General features: G+C 39.7%; 1 protein-coding gene across 1 annotated transcript in view; it reads right to left on the reverse strand.

Moving 5' to 3' along the window:
* The window catches only part of UNC13C (unc-13 homolog C), a 330670-nt gene that overhangs the window by 99754 nt on the left and 213828 nt on the right, over window positions 1-17088 (reverse strand). The window contains exon 20 of the mRNA XM_072148188.1: window positions 9301-9386. Within this exon, the coding sequence (XP_072004289.1) occupies window positions 9301-9386 (86 nt within the window). The remainder of the gene's footprint in view (window positions 1-9300; window positions 9387-17088) is intronic.

The following is a 17088-nucleotide window of genomic DNA, read 5'->3' on the forward strand; positions in this document are numbered from 1 at the left end:
ATCTTGGGGTTCTTCTTTAACTCTCTCACCAAGGCTCTTCTCCCACAATTGCTTAGTTTGACTGGATGACCAGTTTGTGGAAGAGTTGTTCTTGTCCCAAACTTCTTCCTTTAAAGGATTATGAAGGCCACTGTGCACTTAGGAACCTTGAGTGCTGCAGAAATTCTTTTGTAACCTTGACCAGATCTGTGCTTTACCATATTCTGTCTCTGAGCTCCTTGCAAAGTTCTTTAAACCTCATAATTCTTATGTGTTCTGACGTGCACTGTGAACTGTGAGGTCTTATATAGACAGGTGTGTGCCTTTCCTAATCAAGTCCAATTAGTTTATTTAAATACAGCTGGTCTCCAATGAAGGAGTAGAACCATCTCAAAGAGGAGCAGAAGGAAATGGACAGCATGTGAGTAAAATATAAGTGTCACAGCAAATGGTTTAATTTTCTTCAGTTTTCTACATTTTTTTACATTAATGAGCAAAAAAAAAAAAGAACTGCGCTTTTATGTATTCACAGCAAAGAGTGTTTATAATGAAACAGGGTTTTAATACATATGACATTAACACCACAGGGCTGTCTTGGGGCCATGTTGCTGTACACAATACAGTAAAAATCTAATGCAGATTGGTCTTTAATATTCTATGTGACGTATAAAAACATGAGAGACCAACCTTAGGCATTGTGTTTACTGAGCAGATGAGCACACAAGGGAATTGTTTAATATACTTTCAAAAATAATCTTTGATAATGCTTATGACTAAGATGAAAATAAACCAGACCTTTTCTCCAAAGATCCTAATGATACTACTAGAGATGAGCGAGCACTAAAATGCTCGGGTGCTCGTTATTCGAGACGAACTTTTCCAGATGCTCGAGTGCTCGTCTCGAATAACGAGCCCCATTGAAGTCAATGGGAGACTCGAGCATTTTTCAAAGGGACCATGGTTCGGGAATAAAATGTGTTATTTAATTGAAAAAGAATGTCTTCTGATAAGTTAGCAGATGTATGCAAACATCTACAATCTATTCTTCACTGTTCCGCGCGTATATTATCTCCCGACAAGTTATCAGATGTGAAGAACAGTGAAGAATAGAATAAAAACAGTGACCACAGGATCATTTAAGTGAAAAACACAGTGAAGAATAGATTACAGATGTTCGGCACATCTGCTTACTTGTCGGGAGAGGAGATACGCTGTCCCGGGATCCGCTCCTCTTCTTCCACTGAAGTCTCCCCGATGTCTGCCTGCTGCCCGATGTCTGCCTGCTGCCCGATGTCTGCCTGCTGCCCGATGTCTCCCTGGTGCCCGCGATGTCTCCCTGGTGCCCGCGATGTCTCCCTGCTGCGCGCGATGTCTCCCTGCTGCGCGCGATGTGTCTCTGCTGCGCCAGATGTGTCTCTGCTGCGCCAGATGTGGCTCTGCTGCGCCAGATGTGTCTCTGCTGCGCCAGATGTCTCCCTGCTGTGCGATGTCTCTCTGCTGCCGTTCCGCGTGTATCTTCCGACAAGTAAGCAGATGTGCCGAACATCTGTAATCTATTCTTCACTGTGTTCTTCACTTAAATGATCCTGTGTTCACTGTTTTTATTCTATTCTTCATTGTTCTTCACTGTGTTTGTTTAATTAAATGCTCGATCTCGAGCAGGGGAAATACTCGTCCGAGCAACGAGCCGTTTCGAGTACCTTAATACTCGAACGAGCATCAAGCTCGGACGAGTATACTCGCTCATCTCTAGATACTACGCTAGAACCAAACACTAGGATTACACTTATGGGCCTTAGTATTACATTCTTCTTATTTCTAAGTGCTTTCTTATTATACATGCCCTACATTTCTGTTCATCGTGGCTAGAACACTTTGCAGTATAGTCTTGATGTTCTGACTTCTAGCAATAAAAATTGAATGAACACATTCACACTAAATTTGTTAAGATGACTTCTAGAGTTGGGCTCTGCTAGCAATATTTTTTGCTTTTTTATTGATTGACCTGTTTCCTATCTACTTCTGCATGGCTAATGTGCCCCAATGCTGGGCTACACTTAAGGTTAACAATGGAATAACAGGAAGCCCTAGACTCATGATGGCTCGAGCTCCAGGAAAATATGAAAGGTTTCCAGGATGGAATAAGGATAACCACTCCTCTTTTAGCTACCTTGTGAGGCTTCCTTGACATCCAGCATGACCTACAAGAGGCCTTATGACATGATGCAGGATTAAAACCAATCCAGTATATCTATTCCAGAAGGAAAAGACTCCCAACTGTAGACAGCTCTGTTTCGGCCTGGTTGGGTCTCCTCAGTAGAGCGTAGGAAACTGGTTTGGCTTGTGACTAGGGTCAGGAAGTAAAAGTTCTCCTTACGGAGACTGCCGTGTGGAGTGTTATGGCCATGGATGCTCCACTAGGATGATCGGAACTCCAGCTGTTTGTACATTTATCACTTATCCAGATGGATTAAGTAAAACAATATGGATTAGAACAATCACAATTTTGTTTACATGGTTCCTGTGACATTGTAATTGTTTTTGATGAGATTTAATGTTACTACGTCACATCAGCAGTTTCAGAAAAAAATGCAACAAATGTTTAGAAATGTGTCAAAATGAGTCGACATATGTAAGACTACAGCCTCCAGTATTGCCATACTACATCACAAGGAGCCCAGACATAGCGTCTGTTAAAGCACAGTATGAGAAATGCTCTTTCTCAGGACTGTAGGTGACTCAGAGTGACAGCTGACAGCTCGCTGCAGCCGCCACGACACTTACTGTCACCAAAGGCAGATTTCCAAGACAGAACATTACATGATACATTTGTTAATGATGATCATCAAATGTATTTCAGGCAATGCATAGATAAATGTGAGCGTGATGTTATTGATTGTTTGCCTGGCGAAGCACCTGACATTCAGATGATTGGGAATCTAGCTACGTTAAAGATACATTCTTGTCACATTTAATGTATTTCTTAAAGCCCAAGGCTTTCCGGGATGCAACTCCAGCTAGCATCCTATATTTAGCAGATTAGATTGATTTTTGTTATTCTCTCAGAATTTAGAGGAGATGTGTTTTCTTGTGCTACTTCCCTTGAGGTGTTGTTTGATCTTGTGTGAAAATAACAACTTGTCATCATTAGGATCACAGGAAAAAAAAAATCATATCCAAGTTACATGTTTTACCTAACACAAGCAATAAGCTTAATGAGTGACGCCAACCTTAGTGCACATAAAAACATATCTTTACAGGATAGTGGTGCTGCAAAGAGTTAACAATCTTTCCACTATATAATTACAGTCTAGAGTCTGCTTACCACAGCTATTGGAGGTTTCTCTGAAATGACCTTGTACCTACAAAGGAGCTATCCCGTCACATGGCTGCATCATATATACCAGCAGAACAATGACAAGTATGAAGGATACTACATAATTGGTATACCCAATGGATCTCACTCGCCAGCAGACAATCAATCTTGCTTGTTAACGGCAAGCAATTAGAATGTCTGTACAGCGACAGGCTGCTTATAGGGAGACAAGTCATGTCTTCAGTGGCTTAGATTGAGTTTCCTACATTCTCTCTAATACATCTGATGTTAGTAATGTGCTGTGGGGTCAGTATATGGATCCATCAAATGAAAAGTTTACCCAGTGAATGTAAATACTTTTCTTGTTTACAGGAAGAGACATATTCTTGCTACAATAAAAATCTTTAAGGCGGTCATATTCTGAATATAGAGGTTATTCTATTGCAACGTTTTAGAAAAGATTGATCTGGAGATGGAAAGAGTGGAAAATAAAAAAAACTAAATTGAGAAGAGGTATAGGGAACCTGAATTGTGGGAAAAGATGAGTTGACCCCCTAAGTCCGAGTTCACACGAGGCAGGAGGAGTGTGGTTTATATATGTTCTGCATGCAGAACATATCTGCTTGACATGGAGAGTGCCATGGGTTCAAGGTGTTTCTTAGTGCCAGCACAGTAAATTTCTTAGTGCCAGCACAGTAAACAGGCGACTTACAGACTTTTCAAGAGCAACCATGTACCAAGAAGCCTGTCAGCTCATTAGTCAGGTCTGTTTGATAAACATATGGCCTTAAAGGAAACCTGTCACCAGGAGACCCATTTTTAGCACTCCCCCAGTCCCCACAGAGCATAGTACATACACTGCCAAAGTGTTTTGTATAAAAAATAGGTTTTACAGAAAAAAAGATATGTTATATTGTACCTTTCAATACCATGTGCTGTGTGACTAGGCAGTTGCCCAATGGGAGGGGCTGGAAAGGAGCAGTTCCCCCCCATCCTTGGGAAACATGTGACCTTTTTAAATATATGAATAACCCCCCACACTCGAGATTGGCTGTAGAGGAGCAGGGGGCGTCGCTAAGCCAAGTGATGCGTGTTTTCATATATTTGAAAAGGTCATATGAAGTAGCTGTTCCCCAAGGGTGGGGGGGAAACTGCTCCTTTCCAGCCCCTCCCATTTGGCAACTGCCTAGTCACACAGCACATGCTAATGAAAGGTACAATATAACATATCTTTTTTTCTGTAAAACCTATTTTTAATACAAAAACACTTTGGCAGCGTATGAACTATGCTCTGTGGCGACTGGGGGAGTGCTAAAAGTGGGTCTCCTGGTGACAGGTTCCCTTTAAAGATGAGGGAATGCCTCTCCTAGATGAATGTGTAAATCTTAAAAGGGTTTTCCCACAAAGAAAAGTTAGGCCCTATTCAAGGGATAGGGCCTAACTTGCTGATCAGTGGGGGTCTCAGTGCTGAGACCCCCACAGTTAAAAAAAATGAGGGGTCCGATGGGGTTCCACCTACCTCTGTTGGACCCCTCGTTGCTCCGTCAGACTAATGGTGCAGACAGCCATGCATGACCGTTATGCTCCATTAATCTCTATGGAGCTGACGGAAATTGCTGAGCGCTGTGCTCTGTGGGGGTCTCAGCACTGATAGGGCCTAACTTTTCTTTATGGGAAAACCCCTTTAATTTTTATTTATTGTGGGGGGTGCTGTCTAGTGAAACAGGGCAAAAGAATGTCCACTGGACCTCATAGCCACAACCATGGCTTGCACACAAGGATGTTCTTAAAAATAAATATGTAGGTTTCTCTTCTTTAAGGCCACTGCTTTTCTGATGACGAGCACCAGTAAAATAAGAGGTTTTGCTAGGATGTAACCGTCTGAGGCCTTCTTGGCTTCTCAAATCTTGGCCTCAATCAGCAGCTCAAAGTCCAGGTCACTCCACCATTTTTGACATTCTGCTATGTGCTTCTTTAAATTATGATATCTCTAGAAAAACTTTACATATCATAATATATTTTATTCTGTTTTTTTAATGACATGTGAGACTTTAACTCGATAGGATAGCTTTATTAATTACATACATTTTTCTTTTGAAAATTTCCCAATAATCGTCTACTATTAGTAATAACTTTTACTAACATATTTTAAAAATATGTACAGCATTATTCCATCACCTTTTCCCAGGTCCAGCTGCAGATGCAGAGTGTGCAAGTACTTCTGCAAAGTCTCCTGCAACTTTCTCTACATTCTCTCTTCAGCTGAATGGCTGGAGGGGGACACACTTTAAATGCCTATATTTCCTGAACCCTTGTGCCTAGGAAGAAAATTATGTGTTGTGTCACATTAAATAAGAAAGTCTCCCCTTTAATATGATATAAGAAATGTGTATGGAGGCTTTACAGAACCGGAGATGTCCTCTCTCAAAGTTCCAATTTTTTTGTACAACTTTAAGAGTGGATATCTCTGGTTCTGTGAAGTATCCATACACAATCCTGACACCAGACACCATTGTGTTTCTATGTGCCAGGGTTCAGGAGATATGACCGTGACCCTTATAAATGTCCTTTCTGCACTGGACATGTATAGCTGTATGGCAGTTGTGAAGGGGTCAAACATGCCTAACGGGTGCGCCCCCCCCCCCCCCACTCCCAAATCGTCTTCCCAGGATACTAGATTACATCTCAATACACCCTTTATCGACGTACAACATTGCTGCTATGTTCTGAAACAGTCTGTGTCGATGCATCACATAACAAGACACAGGCTAAATGCTGGTTTGTATTTTGTATAGAACACCATCCATAATACATCACTAGTGCAAGGACACCCCAGAAGATTGTTGACGCTGCTTCAAACAAATAATACTTTTAACCATATCTGGTGGGACAGTATCATCCAATAAAACCTGAAATCAGTCCTGCAAAATGTATCACTGTGAAGTCATTCCCGGAGATACAATAGACCATTCCTTTATGTTCATGTAAAAACTCTAAAACCAATAATGATATGTAAAGGTATTTGAAAAGAAAATTAAGTCATGTTAATGATGAAGGGCATTTACCTGCAAGACCATATGTATAGCTTATATGTGACTAGTGACCTAACAGTCTACCAATAAAGAAAGCCTTTATTTATATAGCGCCTACAGATTTTGCAGCGCTATACAGAGCTTGTCAAATCGGTCCCTGTCCAAATGGGGCTCACAATCTAATCAACCTACCAGTATGTTTTGGAGTGCGGGAGGAATCAGGAGTACCCGGGGGAAACTTACACAAACACGGAGATTACATACAAACTCTTTGCATAAAAATCAATGGAGCACAAGAAGAGTTTGAGGCAAGAGGCTGTCGGAAGAAATGGAAAAACTTTTACCCAAAGTGAAAGCTTCAAGAAAGGTTTGGGTTGTTTCTTTACAAGCATTAAGTAAAAGTATTTATTTGATGTGGTCTGATTTACACTTAGGGGTATGAAAGAATCTTTCTCCCTTTTATTTTCACTCCAGATTATCTGTATAACATGTCTGTTATTTCTAAGAGTGTCTGTGGTAATTTAAAGAACCTATATGCAGGCATAACAAGCATAAAACATTTCCAAAGAGAAAGCCTTCTTCTGTAGGTGTAAAGTCCATTTATGTTAAATATCTGTCTAAAGATTTCTATACAACTCAATATAATACAAAAGACATACTGCAAACTACATCAGAAACCTTTCCAAACCATACATCTGTGCACATTCACAGCTGATTGAAAAGAAGTTCTATGGACGTTCTATAAATGCATTCTCATCTCTCTACATCTGATGTATCAAAAGTTGTCACTATAAAAGATCAATGCTGTCAACATTCTGAATCCTTATACTGCTGCTTAGGCAATTTTTACATGCTGCATATATTGAGAGTCTAGTTGGGTACAGTATGTGTTTCTTATGGACATAATATTACAATTGACACATTCAGAATAAGATTGTGTAAACCATTCCAGAGGAGGAAACTCATTTAGAACATACTAAAGTAGAAACCTTGCAGCTGGCATAAATATAGAGTTATTTCCAGGGACAGATAAGATTCAATAAAAATGGAATTTACTGTCATCTATGACATTGACACTGAAAATGTATTTCCTTCTAAAATTAAAAAAAAATGAAGAAAAAAAATTACCAAAACACAAGTCCTTGAGCTGTCTTATGCCTGTCCTTCCCCGTCAGGTTCTTACTGTTTATTTTTAGCACTTTGTTAACCTTATCGATTTCTGGAAAATATTCAAGCTGACAACCAATATAGTCACCATTAAAGGGGTTCTCCAGGTTAATGCTATTGATGACCTATCCAAAGAATAGTTCCTCAATATCAGTTCAGTGGGGTCAGGCACTCAGGACCTCTGCCATCAGAATTCACACATTAAAAAGAACAGCTTTGCTCTCTGTGTAGTGACAAAGTTATGTTTCTAAAGCCACTTACTTTAATGGAGCTGAATTGAAATCAGTCAGCTTGACTAGAGCTGAGCAAATTTTCATGGCCTTTTTCATTTTCACTTTCCAGCATGGCCTGGTGCCTTACCCTAATTTTGGACCAGCTACTCTTGAAAGCCTCCAGGTCTTGGCAGGAATCCTGCCATGATGGGGAGAAGCCCCAGGCCATGCTGGAAGGGGCTCCAGGAGATTGCACCAGACTTTCACAACCTCACATTGAGCTCGGAAATTGCCCCATTCCATTTGCCAAGTCCGAGTTCAAGGTCCCAAAAGAAGTGGGACATCCGGAGCACAGACTCAATGGGAGAAATTTGGCTATTCCAGGGCTCCATGGTGTGACCAAGAGGTCACAAAAATCCTATCTGACCTTCAGGATCCCTTTCTTGCATGTTGTGGTGCTTTGCCCTGGTCACTGCAGTATGGCTGCCCAAACGTGGGAGGCCCTCAGAAAGGAGTTTATCCTCCTGGAGTCCTGATTTGGCAGGGAGGATCACTGGGGATTAAAACCCTGGTTCACCACTGGGAGAACACAATCACCTTAGGAAGGTGGAAACTCTTTTGAGAGCCTCTTGATCTTGGCATAAATTCTTCAGCAACTGGAGCCAGAAAGGGCTCCATGAGGTCAGTCGAGGCTTATCTGACCTTAAAGTCTCAAAAGTTTGGGATAATAAATTGCCAGAAAATTCAAATTTGCACCAGATCAAATATTCAATGATATAAGGATTGAATTCCACTTCACCCAATTTAATTCCCTCATCTCTAAGCTTGGCCAGTGCATAGAGTCTACGCAGTATGTAGGCCAGGAGGTGAGTAGAGTGGCTATGAGATTTTTTTTTTTAAAAATTGCAAGTCATATATCTGCCTTTACATGGCATTGCACTAGTCTTTCTATGTTTTAGCCAATAGGGAAAAGAAAGTAGGTAAAAGGCCAGTGCAGATTGCAAAATAAAGCCATTGTGGATTTTTTTCCACATTTTACTGCCAAAAAGTCAAGAAAACTCTATGATTAATGTCCTCCAAAGAGTCTGAATCTCTTTGTATACTCATATTTTCTTTTAAAATAAGAGTGTATGAGACAGAGGCAGTGGCTTCCTTGTAAGTTGACTATAATTTAATAATGTAAATGTAAGTAAATGCTACTAGAGTAGACTATAAAGCCTTAGGTGATGTCATTTGAAACCCAGAACAAGAAACTGTCAATATGCTGCAATGACAAATGAGCTGAATAATCAATATAATACATGTACACGATATAAACTATTCACACATTAAAGTTGTCAGGTATTAAAGTTGATAGGCAGCATTACTATCTTATATCTATATTTTATCTAGCTATAGAGGCATGATGATAGCAGCAAAGCAGCATGTAACCACTTAGGGTACAAACTAAGGCTGGGGGTCCTATTGACCTTCTGCTCTGGATAGAAGACGCATTGAAGAGAAGAATAAAGTTTTTTTTAAATTTCATGTAATACTTCTTTTCTTACACAAGGTAAATGTAAAGGTAACCCCTTTAGCTGGGTAAAAGCTTTACCTTCCAAAGCATACTTCATGTCCTGGGCAAATAAGTTCCACATAACCTCCGAACTGAGTTTTCCCATGTTCAGCTCCTGAGGAAACCTGAAATGGAAATAATTGCAGTAGTGACATACATGTGAATAACTAGCAGGATATCAAACCCTGGAATATATACTAGAGTACAGACGGTCCCCTACTTAAGAACACCGGACTTACAGGCGACCTCTAGTTACAAATGGACCTCTGGATGTTAGTAATTTACTGTACTTTAGTCCCAGGCTACAATAAACAGCTATAACCATTATTAAATGTCTCTGCAGCTTATATTTACTGTTAATCCTTGTTCTTATAACAACTCAACATTTTTATAATCCAATTGTCACAGAGACCAAAAAAAATTTGGCTGGGGTTACAATTATAAAATATACAGTTCCGACTTACATACAAATTCATCTTAAGAACACACCTACAGACCCTATCTTGTATGTAACCCGGGGACTGCCTGTAATGATATTTTCAGCTAATGAATAGAAGTAGCAAACTTAAACAGATAATCTACAGATGATCCATAACTAAGTCTATCTATAACAAGAATAAAAGTTTTGTACTGATGCAATTACAATTCCTATGTGACAAACAGGCTGACGCCTGTAATTTTCTTCTTCTATCTATTGTTTTTTAATGAATATGTTTGTCTCTAATACACAAATTTCTGAGTAAAATTTAGAACTCAGAGCTTAAAAGAAATTCCCAAGATTTAAGAATATCCCCTATCTATCGACTTCTCGAATCCCCATCAATATATACAGGTCCATCATGAGCAATGCCACTACATTCACTGCTAGAGACAACGGATTACAGTTCTGGTTATTGCTGGCAGTGCCTGAGAAATGAGTAGATGGCAGGCACCAGCTCAATCTGCTGCTTCTTACATTAAGGGAAATAGGACCCCTGCACGTGTGATCTGTGGGGAAAAACAGAAGAAAAGGGATAGGGAATAGCAATAGTTGTTCCCATTCATTGAATGGTCAAAGTAAGGAGATGTTTGCGTAAGGCAGTGGTCATGCATGTGTCTTGCTATTCCATAAGCTTCTATCACAGACACAGCTGATACATGCCTTTGATGGAATAACCCCTTCAATAAGTCATAACATAAAAACAATTACAGTATAGTTGACTAACAAATTTCTGATGATTTTGATTCTGTTTAGACTGTGAAACTCATATCTCATGCTCCGCCACCTCTGCTGAGGTTATTCTTTCCCATGTTTACTCCCAAGCATTGATTAGATTTCTCTGTCATTCAAGGGTCCTGCTGCTTCCACTGTCTGTCAGATCTCAACATTTCAGCCCAGAATAAGTACAGATCAATGATAATTCTGACATATCATCATTTTTTAATGCACTCATACTTCCAGACACAAAAGTGATAATGTCATCATTTTTATAGCTGTGGAATAGCTTGGTGGTCATCAGGGGCCAGAAACCATGCAATAGGGCTAGCATTATCTACATACATTTGGGAAAGTAAAGCAAAGCATTTCTGGTTAATTCATGTATCGAGTGCCTTTGGGCGGAATAGGAGACGTACTCACAGCTGGAAATATTTGCCATCAATACAAGATTCTTTTCTCAGCATGAGCAAACTAACGTAGAAGAGAAAGACTTCTGAAACAGTCATAAATAAGTCTGCAGGCTTTCATCATCCCATTGGATAGATTAAAAGAAAACAGTCAGGCTAGATTTTTTTTTCGGGTCGATAACTACTCCTGATAAAAGCAATAGGTGCATTTCAATATCTATTTACCAGGTAGCGCTTTAAAAGTGATGAAATTGGAAATGTGATTAAATGTTTTTCTCTTAATTACGAATAGTTCATGTGTAGAATTGCCAGAAATCAAACAGAGAACCAATTGTGGTCTTTCCCTTTAGCAGATTGTATGTACAGATGATCAATAAGGCTACAAAATAAACTAGAAGCAGTGTATCCTCCTTATATGACCACATCCATTATTACAGGCAGTTAAAGGGAACTTAACAAGAGCCCTTTCTCTGCCCCCCCCCCCCCCCCCCATGTCCCCATAGAGAATAATGTACATATTACCATAGAGTTTTTATGGTAAAACAGTCTTTTTCCAAAAAGATGAGTTAGATCAAAGTTTAATGTCTGAAACGTGTAGGTTACTACACTACTTTTAATGGATACAAGCTTGTATTTAACACTTTATATTTTTTGTGTCAAGAAATTGTAAAGTATTCACTAGTAAAGCTTCACTAAAGGTCACAGGAGGCGGAGGGGTTCGTCTTTTATTAGGGGTCGTTTGTAAGTCGGTTGTTCTTAAGTAGGGGACCTCCTGTAAAGGACTTTTAATTCTACAAGTGCTGGATCTGCCAATCTCTTTTTATTTTCTGCTGGAGTTGGTAAAGCTTTCCCAGCATCCAGGATACCATTCACACTGACAGAGCGAATCTATGCATTGGAAAGAATTTTCTAATGTGGTGAGATGTTTTTTTTCTTTTCTGATATTTATATATTATAAGCCCTTCCCTCCACTGTCCTGTGTACATCAGGAGGCACCGACATAGCGTAAAATTGTGCTATTACCTATTATAGCGAGTGCCAGCCCTCTCACACCCTTTCATGCCCACTTGACATGGAGGTGGCGTACAAAGGAAAATAATCAGAATTCCTGGTGGTTTGGAGTGAAATATGATTATTTCTGGGCTTGTATGCTCAAAAACTGATGAATCTCCCCCATTTGTATTTTGGTTCACTAAGAGGATCTATCAGTATTTTATTTTATGGGCTCAGAATGACATGAGCTTATATTTTCATCTTAATATTGCCTCATCGGAGTAAGATATAAGTTTGACTAAAAGCAGGATTCTTGTGTCTTATAATGTACCTAAATAAGTAAATGTATGTTACTATTGTTGATCACATTCAAGTATAAGTTTGCGGGATTTGTTAGGAAAATGAAAGAAACTGTCATGAGCTACTATAAGTAGCAATAAGTATACCCGAACTTCAAAGTTCAGCCAGAAGTTTGGGTTTGGAGTTTAGGCTCACCACTCCCTCTGGTCACAGAAAACTAAATCATAGGGATAAATAGTAATAAACACACATTTTCTGCAACCAGCACTGATCACAGGTGTTACTGGTTGTGGTAAAAAATATGAAAATAGCCAAAAGTAGTTGTCTCCAGTCCTTTAATTACAATCACATTTAGTCATAGCCAGCCATAAACTCACCCATTTTGTAGTGTAAATGTTAATTCCACTTTAGAGGCCAGACAGGGTCTGCCAGGGAGGAATACAACCCAGGTGGTACATGTTTGTCGAAAGGCTGTAGGGTAACTTGTGTGTACAGAGTGTGATCATTGATACCTCTCCCAAGTACATTTCCAGGACTAGATTTCAAAGGATGGGAAAGTTTAGAGTGCTTCTTTCTCACCCGAAATTAAACCCAGTTACAATGGAATCTCATATTCACCCAATAACTTAAACATAACTCAAGCTATAATGCCCCATTTACATGATAGGATTAAGGGCATTTGCTGTAGCTGCCTTTAAAATTTGAAAAAGTTAGCTATCGGGAAATGGGGTCATATCAGGAACACCCCTGATTTAAAACCTAGCCACCGCAAGTTTGATATGGTGTGAGAGGTAGCAAGATACTCCAATGAATAGAGGCAATTGCATGGTTCCAACATCTTCCAATCTAAAGTTTTCGGGTTTTTATCAAAATCCTCTACAAAAGTGTAAGAAGAGGGTAATGCAAACCTCCCCATCTCAGTGACATCACAGTCAGGGGGTGGGAGCAAAAACCCACTGGACTTATATAAGTGAATCCAGGGAACCTATGTGTTAATGTTTTGGGGAATTCATGTCACATGGATAGGCTGCCCGGAACTTCTGCTGAACCCCAACGGCGCATATAACTGGAGCTATCCCATTTGTAGGATTAACCATTTTTATTTCCATTTTTTTTTCTATATCTTTTTATTTCTGTAACTGTTTGTATGTATTGTATGTATTTTGTTTTGTAATCTTTTTGTCTGATAAGTTTATATTATAGGTGTGCACTATAGTTCTTTGTTTATTAAAGGTTAATCTTAATAAGTATCTGCTTGTAGTTTTAGGGACTCTAAGTTTTTGAAGAGATTAACGTTACCGGTTTTTATAGCATATTTATTAATGTCCTGTGTGATTTACCAGCATGCATTGTCTGTGTGGATGAGCTGCCTACGGCCTTCTTGGTGGGTAGTGGCAGTTTGTTGTGTGGGTGCTGAGAGCACTGAGAGTAGATTTAGTGTAAATAAGCCATTTTGGATAATTGAGCCTGACTTGTCTAGTAAATTGTGAGGCTTCATAGAGAATGTATACCCTGTAACTAAAATCAAGAGTGGGAGTTCATCACCCTAGTGTTAATGATCGTCTAGGTAACTGTGGAGTGAAAGTTATAGGGAAAATAGTGCCACAGCAGCGATTGCAAGTGTTACTGATGGCCGTGATTGTTCTAACCTCAACACAACAGGTCATATATTCAACTAAAGATTTGTAATGTCTCTGTAGTAAATACTTAAAGGAAATCTACCATTGGGAAAAAGTGAAGTAGTGCTCTATGCAGATGTCCTATGGCTGCATCAGCTGCATCCTGTTTTTGTCTTAATCCAGGATTCAGCAGCTGGAAAAACAAACTCTATTTGCTGAATTCGTTTCCAAGGCTAAGTAGTAGCGTAAAAGAGCTCGGGGGCGAAGGCTACTCCACGCCCCTAGTAGCCACTTCATACCTGCCTCCCTCCTCATCTTTATCTCCATTTAGCATGTCTCTGGCTGTAACAGAGCTCTGTGCAAGCACGGTAGCTCCTTTTCCGGTGCTGGAAATGCTCCTCTTGATCCTGAGCTCTGCGCTTGCACAGTAGCTTAGAGTCTTCTGCTGGTGGCATGCCGGCAGTGGAGGAAGCTACGCGCATTAGCTCCCATACTTCCTTCAGAGAGTGGGAGGCGTGTCTAAATGAAAAGAAAGGCGAGCAGGGAGACAGGTATGAACTGGCTATGTGGGATGGTAAGTAGCCTTTGCCCTGTAGCTCTCTTAGGCTACTCCCCCAGTAAACCCCAGTAGCCTCCTAAACTAATTAGCATAATCAGAAAACAAAGTTTATTTTGCCAGAAGCTGCATCCTGGATAAAGCCAAAAACAGGATGCAGCTGCTGCAGCCAGGGGCAGTCTGCAGCAGAACCTACTTCACTAAGTATTTTCCCCGATGGTAGATTTTCTTTTAGTCATAAAATATCCAAGAAGAGTGTTTAGGGAATTTGTTTATGGCATCAATAAAAAAAAATTACAATATGCAAGATAGGAGAAACAACATAACCCTACAATTATAACACTATTAAAAGCAGAACGTGCACACACCAAAGACGTGCATACACATGACAGGTGAACTGTAAAATAAAGTATTGTCATCTGGGTCTCCTGTTTACATACTAAAGTTAATAGTTCAGTATTCTTCAGTGTGTCATATGTCCTGTTCCTTGTTCAACATCTTTGGTGACCACTAAGTTGCTAAATATGTTTCTGTTACATCTGTGCCTCCATCATCCCCTGTCCCTAGAGTACGGCTAAGGATGTGGTTATACTGTCAGTTTGTTTCTTTCTGTCTCTTCCTAGTCTGAACACTTTTGTATTCATTCTCCTGGCAACCTTAATTGATTTGCAACATACCTGCATACTTTATTTTGATTAACTTATAGTTAACCCAGCTTTGATGAAAGAATCTCCCTCCATTCTCATTGCTGCCCAATATGATGCCAGATTATTGATCCAATCACCTTCATAAAAGGTCTTGTGGACTAGACATTTTGCCTGTTAAAGTTAAGAAAACTAGCAGTGTTTCTCTCTCATTTTGTATTTTGTTATCATTGACCGTTTTTGTGTATTCTTGATTGATTGATTGTTCCTAGTGATTTTGTACTGCATTGTCCTCTTGGTTTTGACTTGTATTTGGTAACTGATCCCCTGTATTTGTATTGCTTCCTCTCTGTCTCTGTATTTGCAATTTAGCATAGGTAATGAACATCAACTAGTTTACTACCTACTGCTGAGGGTAGACAGTGTAAGAAGGCAGGGACAGCTAGAAAGGATGATTAGTCTCAGAGTATATCTCTAGTATATCTAGATATATCTAGTATATCTCTTTAGTATCTTCCTATTCCTATTAGGAAGTGTAATATATCTGGTTTGCACACAGTATATTTTAGTATAGTAGGCAATGAATCACTCTTACTTCCTTTATATGGATATTCATTTTTTTATCTATGTGAGCTTAGCAGAATGTAATACACATTACACTGACCTAAGGGAATTGTGGTGATTTAATTTAGTGTGTTGTACTCAATAATCCAGCATCTGTTATATTTCTCTGTCTGAGATAGTTTAGTATGTAATACATTTGTATTATAAACATTAGATTTTTAATGACCAGAAATATTTATTCAGGGATACTGATAATAGGTGATACATTGTAGCAATATAAAAGAAAAATAGCTTGAAGCATAAAGGATAATGAGATCTATTTGCTAAATAGTTCCATGCGATGAAACATCTCCAAGTGCACTGGAAAACACTCTTGAGGGGATGCAATGTTGTATTTATAAGCATAGACCAAGCACAAAAACTCTATTTAGAACAATCCCATAACCGGTCTATTGTAGCTCCAAATTGCAACATGATTGGGGGAAATAGCTCCAAACAATGGATTCAGATTAAATCTGTATCAGCCTGACTGCAGACAAAGCAATGCGTACTCAAATAGTAAGGTCTTCAGTTTCATATTTAACCTGTGACTTCCCATTAGGCAATGTGCATTTTAGCAATATTGGAGCACTGCTCTACAGTCATGGCCAAAAGTTTTGAGAAGGACACAAATATTTTCACATGATCTGTTGCCCTCTGGTTTGTCATATGTTTTTATCACATACAGAAATACAAGTGCAATCATATTATGAGTAACAAAACCCTTTATGGACAGTAAGAATGAGTTAATGCAGAAAGTCAATATTTGCAGTGTTGACCCTTCTTCTTCAGGACCTCTGCAATTCTCCCTGGCAGCTCTCATCAACTTCTGGACCAAATCCTGACTGATAGCAGTCCATTCTTGCACAATCAATGCTTGCATTTTGTCACAATTTGTTGTTTCTTGTTTGTCCACCCGTCTCTTGATGATTGACCACAAGTTCTCAATGGGATTAAGATCTGGGGAGTTTCCAGGCCATGAACCCAAAATCTCTATGTTTTGTTCCCTGAGCCATTTAGTTATCACCTTTGCTTTATGGCAAGGTGCTCCATCATGCTGGAAAAGGCACTGTTGATCACCAAACTGCTCTTGGACTGTTGGGAGAAGTTGCTCTTGGAGGAGATTCTGGTACCATTCTTTATTCATGGATGTGTTTTTAGGCAAGACTGTGAGAGAGCCGATTCCCTTGGCTGAGAAGCAACCCCACACATGAATGGTTGCAGGATGCTTTACAGTTGGCATGAGACAAGACTGGTGGTATCGCTCACCTTGTCTTCTCCAAACAAGCTGTTTTCCAGATGTTCCAAACAATCGGAAAAGGGATTCATCAGAGAAAATGACTTTACCCCAGTCCTCGGCAGTCCACTTCCTGTACCTTTTGCAGAATATCAGTCTGTCCCTGATGTGTTTCTGGAGAGAAGTGGCTTCTTTGCTGCCCTCCTTGACACCAGGCCTTGCTCCAAGAGTCTCCACCTCACAGTGCGTGCAGATGTACTCACACCTGCC

Source organism: Engystomops pustulosus, chromosome 4 (genome assembly GCF_040894005.1).
Source record: "Engystomops pustulosus chromosome 4, aEngPut4.maternal, whole genome shotgun sequence".
Classification (NCBI taxonomy): domain Eukaryota; kingdom Metazoa; phylum Chordata; class Amphibia; order Anura; family Leptodactylidae; genus Engystomops; species Engystomops pustulosus.